Source organism: Helianthus annuus, chromosome 9, assembly GCF_002127325.2.
Source record: "Helianthus annuus cultivar XRQ/B chromosome 9, HanXRQr2.0-SUNRISE, whole genome shotgun sequence".
NCBI classification, from domain to species: Eukaryota; Viridiplantae; Streptophyta; class Magnoliopsida; order Asterales; family Asteraceae; genus Helianthus; species Helianthus annuus.
Window position 1 is genome coordinate 12,716,031 of NC_035441.2, and position 9,355 is coordinate 12,725,385.

At 37.5% G+C, this 9,355-nt stretch overlaps 2 protein-coding genes across 2 annotated transcripts; both read right to left on the reverse strand.

Moving 5' to 3' along the window:
• Positions 1–4,959: 4,959 nt before the first annotated feature.
• Positions 4,960–8,846, reverse strand: LOC110877208 (disease resistance protein RPV1-like). Its single transcript, XM_022125372.2, has 4 exons — positions 8,726–8,846; positions 7,165–8,284; positions 6,783–7,076; positions 4,960–6,686 (listed from the first exon to the last, which is right to left on the reverse strand). Exons 1-4 carry the CDS (start codon positions 8,749–8,751, stop codon positions 5,073–5,075), a joined length of 3,054 nt encoding a protein of 1,017 aa, XP_021981064.2. The 5' UTR covers positions 8,752–8,846; the 3' UTR covers positions 4,960–5,072.
• A 23-nt stretch (positions 8,847–8,869) lies between these two features.
• Positions 8,870–9,355, reverse strand: LOC118481657 (disease resistance protein RPV1-like). Its single transcript, XM_035976829.1, has one exon. It carries the CDS (start codon positions 9,353–9,355, stop codon positions 8,870–8,872), a length of 486 nt encoding a protein of 161 aa, XP_035832722.1.

Below are 9,355 nucleotides of genomic sequence, written 5' to 3' on the forward strand. Positions count from 1 at the left end.
TGCGAAAAGCGGTAAACACTGGGATTTTCAGGGGTGTATTGTTACCGAACGAGGGCCCTATGGTTTGTCTTCTTTGTTATGCAGACGACGTGATATTCCTGGGAGAATAGAGTGAGTAGAACATTAAGAATTTAAATCTAATTCTTAGATGTTTCTACTTGTGTTCGGGACTAAAGGTGAACATGGCGAAAAGCTTTTTATTTGGGGTGGGCGCTGAAGAAGATGAATTACATGGGATGGCCCAAAAGATTAATTGTCAAGTGGGTAGTTTTACTTTTAATTTATTGGGCTTACCCCTCGGCGCAAACATGAAGAACTCCAAACATTGGAAGCCCATCATCGATAAATTCAACTCCAAATTGTCGAGCTGGAAGGCAAACTGCCTATCTTTTGCAGGGAGAGTGACGCTGGCGAAAGCCGTCTTGGGGGCTATCCCAAATTACTATTTTTCTATATTTAAAATACCGGTGAAGATGGCAAATACGCTCGAAGGCATTCGTAGGAAGTTCGTTTAGGGTTTTAAGGGTGAAAAAAGAAAATAAAGTGGATCGCGTGAAAGAGAATCGGAGCTCCTAAGTGTCATGGAGGGCTCGAGATTGGAGATATTCGTTCAACGAATTTAGCATTACTCACCAAGTGGTGCTGGAAATTTAAAGAGTATCCGATGGCGTTTTGGGTTAGAGTTATTAAATCTATCCACGAGAATCAAGTGGCCAGACAATCATTCTCGTTAAAGCCAAAAACTGTCGGGATGTGGAAAGATATTGTTGCAATTAAGTCAGCTTTCTCGGATCTCAATATATCAATCGAGGACAACCTGAAGGGCTAGTGTGATTTATTGTGTTTTGAGTGTTTATCTGGGCTTGGGGCATTTCGTACAGTTGATGATTGATGCCTGTCCCTTATATAGACCTGGCAAACGGGTTGGGTCGGGTCGGGTCGGGTCATGGATCAAAACGGGTTCGGGTCAAAACGGGTCAATTATAAAAAGGGTTGTTTTGGTTCGGGTAAAAAGGGGTTCGGGTCAGAACGGGTCCAGGTCGGAACGGGTCCGGGTCAGAACGGCCCCGGGGTCAGAATGGGTTTCGGGTCGGGTCAGTTTGTTTTTAACCATTTGCAGTATTTCAGTAAAACCAATATAGGATCTCCAACATATATAATAACAACACACAATGTAACAGTTAAATCAGTTGTATGCAACTTTATAGACATAAGTGGATAGAAATTTGACTAAAAAGTAGACAACAATCTGAATATACAGTAAAATTACCCAACTCGGATCAAAACAATCAGAGCGGATACTGAAATTTCAGGTATCTCATGAGCAAAATCAAACAAAGAATATCGATTGCATTCTTTAAGACCATTTGCAGCTAGCAAGAATATGGGGATAGAAATTTGACTAAAAAAACATTAAGATCTTAAATCAGCTGTAGACAACTTCATATATATAGAAATTAAGATTACTAAAGCAAGAATATGGGGATAGAAATTTGACTAAAAAAAGTAGACAATAATATCAATAAACAATTTAATTACTAGTATATACAAAAAGAAGCTTAGGAAACTAGAAATTATGTTATGATCTCAACTCGGATTAAAATAATCAAACACAAAGAATACTAGTCAATTGCATTCTTCAAGAACATGAACAAACAACAAACAAACTTTAACTGAACTCAAGAACAGCTAGCAAGCCACTAGCAAAACAAAACAGGCAAAAGAAGCAACAACATAAAACAAACAGCTACAAATACACATTAAAGACCTTCCACTTTTGCCAATTTAGAGCTGCATTTTTAAAACCTGTTTAAAATCCATAGAAAGCTTAGATACCTGCTAACTGTTTGTGTTCAAATTCAAATATTATATTATAGGAAAACATTTCACTAACCTCTGAACAAAACTACAAACCCTGAAACACAAGATCCAAAACTTCTACTCCGATCGATCATGAACACAACACAATTAACCTGAAAAACCGATAAATTCTTCACCGATCGGCACCTAAAACTCCAAACAAGTGATCAACAATTGAACAAACTTACCGGAAAACTGAAATTAGGTTGTAATTTGGATATTCAGCAACTGGAGAAACAGAATTATACGGAATTAAGAGGTGTTGGGGCATCAAATTTAACCCATGACAGCTTGATCTGGCAGCGGTAGTTCTTTTTATGATTTCTTCTGGCAGTAGTCGGTTTGATTCAATCAGATTGAAGAATGAAGAAGATAACCCATTGTTCAACCCGTGCTTTCTTTCTTTTCAACCCTAACTGACCCGTCCTAATTTTTCAACCCGGTCTGACCCGTAGATAAATCATTTTATTTTTTAAATAACCCAATTTGACCCCCTTAACTAAATTTCCTCACCCAAATTCACCCAATCTAATTTAAAAAAGACCCATACCGACCCATTGTATGCTATTAGGGTCAGAATTGCCCCCCCCCCCCCCCCCCCCCTACCCTTATAGATAGCAATCTCATGTGACCATTATGCATGTTAAAGTTATATGATTTGCAAACACTTTACATTCTGCGTCATTACACCTGTTACAAGCTCTATGCACATAGGAGTTTATGTATATATTCATACATAGTTTGAGGAAACAGCTATAAGACAAAAAATGAGCAGAACAGTTAAGTTGCAGTTTGTCAAACATGATATATTTTCTCAGTAGAGAGATGTAAACAGAGATATCGTTTCTGTTAGTGCCTCGTGATTCACAGTCTGGAGTAATGTGCATTTGTTTTTATTTTGTTATTTACATTACCATATACAAGGCAAATGTTGAAATTTTAGTTTAAAGTACTTCGTTTTATAGCTTGCATTGGGATGAAGCATTTAATGTTTTTTTTTAAATAATAATGATATTTTCATTAAAAAGCCAAAGTAACATTGGGATGAAGCAACTTGTTGCCCGACTACCTGCCATTGCTTTGTAATTGCCCTTTTTCGTGTGGAATGATAACGGTGTAGTTTACATTGGGATGAAGCATTTAGGGTCTGTTTGGTATGGCGTAATGGAATAGATTAGGGAATGGAATGGAATGGACCAGGTAATGAAATCGACAAAGGAATGAAATGAATCATTACATTCCATAGTCTTGTTTGGTTACCATGCAGGAAACGAATAAATCATTACCTTGTGTTGTTTGTGATAATTGTCACATTCAATTGATCACACGACAGAGCATGGTACAAAATTCTTTGATTAAATTACATATTCTTGAGTATTGCAGTGTCTGGCCGGATGGTAGGGGGTCTATCTGAATTGGGCTGGGAATAATAAATTGGGCCATTGGTCGGTTGGTGGATTTGTTTTTTTTTGCACCTTGGGCCAATTCAATGTTTCGTATGGGCCACCTTTTGTAGTTATTCACCTATTTGGGTGGGGCGGCCCAGATTGTGTAATATTTTTATAATTATGATAGGCAACTGGAATCTGTTAGGGTATGGGCTTATTATTTTGTTGACGGTTTTAATGTGAGTATGTTGGGCTGAAGAGACAAACTCCATGGGCTTAATAGATAGATCTGTGGACTTGGTTTGCTACATAAACAAACCATAGATTTAATAGAGATGACAAGGTCCAATGGGTTGATTATATCTTCATTCATGGGCTTTAAATATGGGTTTTTGGACTGGACCAGATTGATTGGCACCATCCTGAAAAGCTGGATATCTTTGTGGGCTCTTTGGGGTACAATAGATGGCGTTTGTACAAGGCTGGCCCAAGAGTTCTTTCATCTCCAACTTGGAAATTTTGTGTATTATTAGATTGTTGGGTTGTAAAAGATATAAATTGGATATTTGAATGATGTTTTAGTTAGGCTTTTAATTTGGTGTTGTGAGATGGGCCTATGTTGGCCCATTGGAGATGGATTATTTATTTCCTTGTGATTAGTCCAAATCAGGCTCTAAGCCCAATTATAAGATTTTGTATTAGTTTTCTTTTCTTTAAGGGTTATTTTTCCCAAAAAATGGTACAATAAATAGGCTACCTTATAAAGAAGGTGCTTGATACTCTCACTGTCACTTATAACAAGGGTGTAAATTGTCGACACGACATGAAAACCCGACACGAACTGAACATGAATTATTGGGTTTGGGTTTACTCTAAATGGGTTTAACAATGTGTAGTAACCCGATAGAATCCCACCACAGCAATACTTTCTATGCAATCACCCTTGCTAAAATAAAACAAACACAAAGAACACAAGTAGTTATTACAGCTTTTTGTGAACCGACATGTTGGTTCAACAATTAACCACTATAACCGCCAACACTTAGGTTTACAATAATAATACATAAGTAAATAACTAAACTTAGGATAAATACTAAATTATTTCTAACATCTAGTTCATGGGTTTGGTCAGGTTGTGGTTCTGACCCGCCAAGATTCATTGAAAAAACCATGGAAGTGTTTTAAAATTTAAACCTAGTTCTTTTAAGAGTTAAACCAATCGTTCAATCGATTAACACAAACCATCCGACTTCTTTATGCATTACTACAGTTAGACTTGCAGACTAAAATTGTATACAAATCTCCATCAAAATATATTGCATACAAATCATTCAAGTTGGATCATCTCTGTTTGGTTGTCTTTAGCAGCCGTGTTCATTCTCTAGCTAGGTAAGTTTGATATTTTGCAGCCATGTTACTTACGTTTTAATCAGATTCTGATTTGCAGCCACTTGATCTGGCCCAAAACCATTTCATTGGCAACCCGTGATGCCCGCTAAAACCCGGACCCGCCTCGCCTTGCACGGTTCGGTTCGTGTTAACATTTTAGCCCCTTGTCGGTTACAGATAATCCAAATATATCTAATTAGTCAAACAGAACACAACGTCTAAGTCATAGCTGGCTATAAGTCAAATAAGGCTCCAAAAGCTGAAAAAACAATTGAAAAAATTCAAATGGATGTAAAATTACTAACAGAAAGAAGGTCCCTGTTACATTCATAATAACAAACGTAACTATACAAAGACTGGACTTTGAATACTTGTTTTTTTAATCCAAACCATTCCTTCGGAGACTCATGTTCATGTTCTGAGTGCCTTGTTTTTTCACAGCTCTACTGCGCACAGGTCAAAATTTGTTCCTGGGTGTAATTCTGTGAAGGATGTAAAACCACACGACTCAAGCTGACCTCTAGACCCAATAATACGCAGGCCTTTCAATTGAAATATGCTCTCTGGAAGACCATTTATGCCCGCATCGACTATATATAACTCTTTCAAAGATTCTAAACCCCCAAGTTCCTTTGGCAATTTCTCAACTTTATCACAACCAAAGAGATTTAAACATTTTAAACATTTCATCTTACATATGTTGTTTGGAATATCTCGTAAGGATGTACACTTTTTTAGGTCTAACTTCTCTAAACATTCTAAACATTCAAGTTTCTCGGGCAATTTCTTAACGTTATAACAACTATCAAGAAGTAAGTGTTTTAAAGATTTCATCTTACATATGCTATTCGGAATATCTCGTAAGGATTTGCAATAGCATAGCTCTAACTCCTCTAAACACTCTAATCTACATATATCTTCTTGTAACTGCTCAATATCCTGACAATTCCTAATTTCAAGTGATTTCAGATGTTTCAACATATAAATGCTATCCGGAAGATGCTGAATCTCTACCTCCCTCAATGAAAGCTTCTCTAGACTTTCTAACTGCCACAGATCCCTAGAAATACTCCCAGGAATACTGCCTTTAAGTTCAAGCCCTCTTAAATGTTGTAAACGACAAATAGTTGCAGACCAACATTCGAGGTTTTTGCAAGGGCATAGACCAGAATAAATAAGCTTGAAAAGATTTCCCATCCATGAGGATGCAGGTTCATCTGTTTCCAATTCAAACCCAAACTTTGGCAATTTATTATTGGGGTGCAGTGGGCATATATGTATGCATTGTGCCATTATATTTGATGTAGCTTGGTTCTTCGGTGAGTAATACATAAAAGTTGTAAAATTTGAGTGAGTGTCTAAGCTAAAGTAGACAAGCTTTTCTAGACATCCAACTGGAGCATGAATTTCTAGCAGACAATAACATTTTGAAAGATCTAATATCTCAAGATTTGGAATCAGCTCAAGGTTAAGGTTACTCACCTTAGAACCACTGATTTTAAGGTATATGAGATTTGGACATTCAACGGGCATGTGGAGTTCGAACTCATTACATGCATCAAGATCTAACTTCTCGAGATTTGGGGTCAGCCCGAGGTTTAGGTTACCCACCTTAGTTATATAGAGCATGAGCATTTTGAGGTTTGGACATTCAACGGGCATGTGGAGTTCTACAAAGTTAGCACATCCTCTAAGATCTAACTTCTCGAGATGTGGAGTCATCCCAAGGTTAAGGTTACTCACCTTAGAAAGACTGAGATGGAGGATTTTGAGGTTCAGACATTCAACCGGCATTTGTAGTTCTACAAAGTCAAAACATTCTCCGAGATCTAAATGCTCGAGATACGGGATCATCCCAACGTTAAGGTTACTCACCTTAGTACGACCGAGGTTGAGGAACTTAAGGTTCGAACATTCAACCGGCATATGGAGTTCTACAAAGTCCTTACATCCTTGGAAATTTAAATGCTTGAGATGTGGAGTCACCGTAAGGTCAAAGGTTCTCAACTTTGAATAGGAGAGGTCAAGGAATTTAAGCTTATTAAAAACCTGTCATGAGGAATAAACAGATGAATATTAATTAGTGTAATACAAAATATAACATTATATGCATTATGCAAAACAACCGATCAACCATTATTCTACCTTTCTTTCTCCCCCTTCCCAAAGTTCAGAGATATTGCTCCTTGCCATTTCAAGGTTAACAAGCTTATTTGCTCGAAATGTTTTAGGCAAACAATAAAAAGGGTATTCACGCCAACATAGTGATTGTAAAGAATCTGGTAAGTATTGGCTAACTTCATCGACAACTTCCCTTTTGAAATTACCAGGGTTCACGTAAAGAAATCTGAGGTCCTTCATCTTTCCAAGACCTTTCATAATAATTGCTGGATTGAGATCTGTATCCTCGAGTTTTATACATTTTGTTTCTTGATTACCCTATAAATAGAAAAACTTTATATGAAATTTTTGTAACAACAAATAAAAATATTCTAGTTTTCCACCATCATATAAACTTGAACCTTACCAATTCATTAACCAATATATCTTCAATTTCCTCTTTAATCCATAATCGACTATGTCTACTAGGCTCATCAGGATGCAAACGCCGAACGATATTCCTGCCCATTTCTTCTAGATGGTCATGCATGAACAACTTCTCAACATCATCTTCATCATAGAGTTCAACCTTAGATAAAGTTATCAAGGATTTTTGTACAAGAACTCTTAGACCGATCTGAGCATGAAATCCACGGCTTTCAAGTATTCTGATTGCTTCCTTCTTCCTTTTACCTTTGAGTATGCAAGCAATATCCATAAATATTTCTTTTTGATCATTCTCTAGACCATTAAAGCTTAATTCCAATTTTTTCAGAGTTTCTTTAAGAGGAATTGTTTTCAATCTTCCGATGGCATCTGCCCATTCACTCTTAATTCTATCACAAAGAAATGAACCCAAAACTTTAACTGTTAATGGAAGTCCAGCAGCATAATGTATTACCATTCTTGATAGCTCTTCATACCCTTGATTTGGAATCTCTCTCCCAAATGCATACCTACTGAAGAGGCAAATAGCTTCCCCATCAGATAACAGATTGACATCATGAATAAAGTTCACTCGATGCGCCTTCAACACTTGCTCATCTCTTGTTGTGATGATGATTCTACTTCCCGTCTTAAACCAAGTAGGCTCACCTGCTAACGCTTCCAGCTGCCCTATATCATCCACATCATCTAGAACTAGAAGAATCTTTCGATTACCCATCATCTTTTTCATCATATTTTTTCCGTCTGAAACACTTGGTACAACAATGCTTTGATCATTTAACACAGTTGAAAGGACGTGTCTTTGCACCTCCTTCAAACCAGAGCCTTTCGAAACTTCTCTTACATTTTCGACAAAGCTTTTACCTTCAAACCTGGTCGATATATAATCAAAAACAGCTCTCGCCAAAGTGGTCTTCCCACCACCTCCTATCCCCTTGATCCCTATCATACGAACATCATCAGAATCAATTTCTAAAGATGTAACCATGTCCATTACCCGGGTTTCCATCCCTACTAATTTTCCATCGGTGCTTGTATTAAAGAAATGTAGCTTTCGTGAAACCTCTTTAACAATTTGTTGGATGAATCTTGCTTCATGGCTGTGTGTTAAAGAAGATTCAATTAGATTACTCAGAATCCCACATGAAACATGAGATGTCCCTATTAAACACAGATTATAACACTACTACATAAACACGTTTCAGCGGAGTTTTGCTATGGAAAAAATTCCGTCGCAACTTTGCTACGAATTTGCTATGAACATATTTTGCTACGGCTTAGCTACGGATTTTCCATTGCAAAAAATATCCGTAGCAAAATAAGTAGCAAAATAGCGATGTCCCTTCTTGTAGCTAAAACCGTTGCAAATATGATTTTCGTAGCTAATCAATTAGCGACGAGACTTGTAGCTACGCATCACTTTTGTAGCAAATCCGTAGCAAAATGGGTGTTTGCTACAGATCGATTTGCTATGGATTTGACCATAATAAATAATTATTTTTGTAGTAGTGTAAAGAAACAAAAGTGAAGGATACATGTACCCATTAACAGTGTTCTTCAACTCCATCCCAGCCAGGCCTGCTGCTTCATTTAGAGCATATCTCCATCTCCCAACACCCTCTTCCTTTTCCTGTTTGGCGAAATGCAAACTTTCTTAATATTATTAACAAATCAAGAAACTTTTTCTACAAATGCAGTGTTACCAGATCCTCCGACGTCCTCTTCCTCTTCCTTGTGAACAATTTCAAGAAGGAGAACATCCCGCTACCCTTTTCATGTTTAGCAACAAGTTTTGCAAAGGCTTCCCCAAATGCCCCACTTTGGTGGCGCACTTCGGTGGGTTCCACATCATAGAAGATGGGGTAAGCAGTATGCTCGGATGTCTTCTGGCACTTGATAATCTCCACGAGCTCGTCTAAGCACCACGATGAAGAAGCATAGTTCTTGGAGAATACAATTATGTAAAATCTCGAGTCTTGTATGGATCTGATTAGCTGCTCCTTGATCCTTTCACCTTTGTCGATTGTTTCATCATCTTTGTAAGTAATAATGCCTTTATTCACAAGAGCAACATAGAGATGATCAACAAAGGTTTTGCGGGTGTCTTCACCCCGGAAACTCAAGAACACATCGTACTTGAAGCTTTTTGGAACTGATGAAGTAGAAGCCAT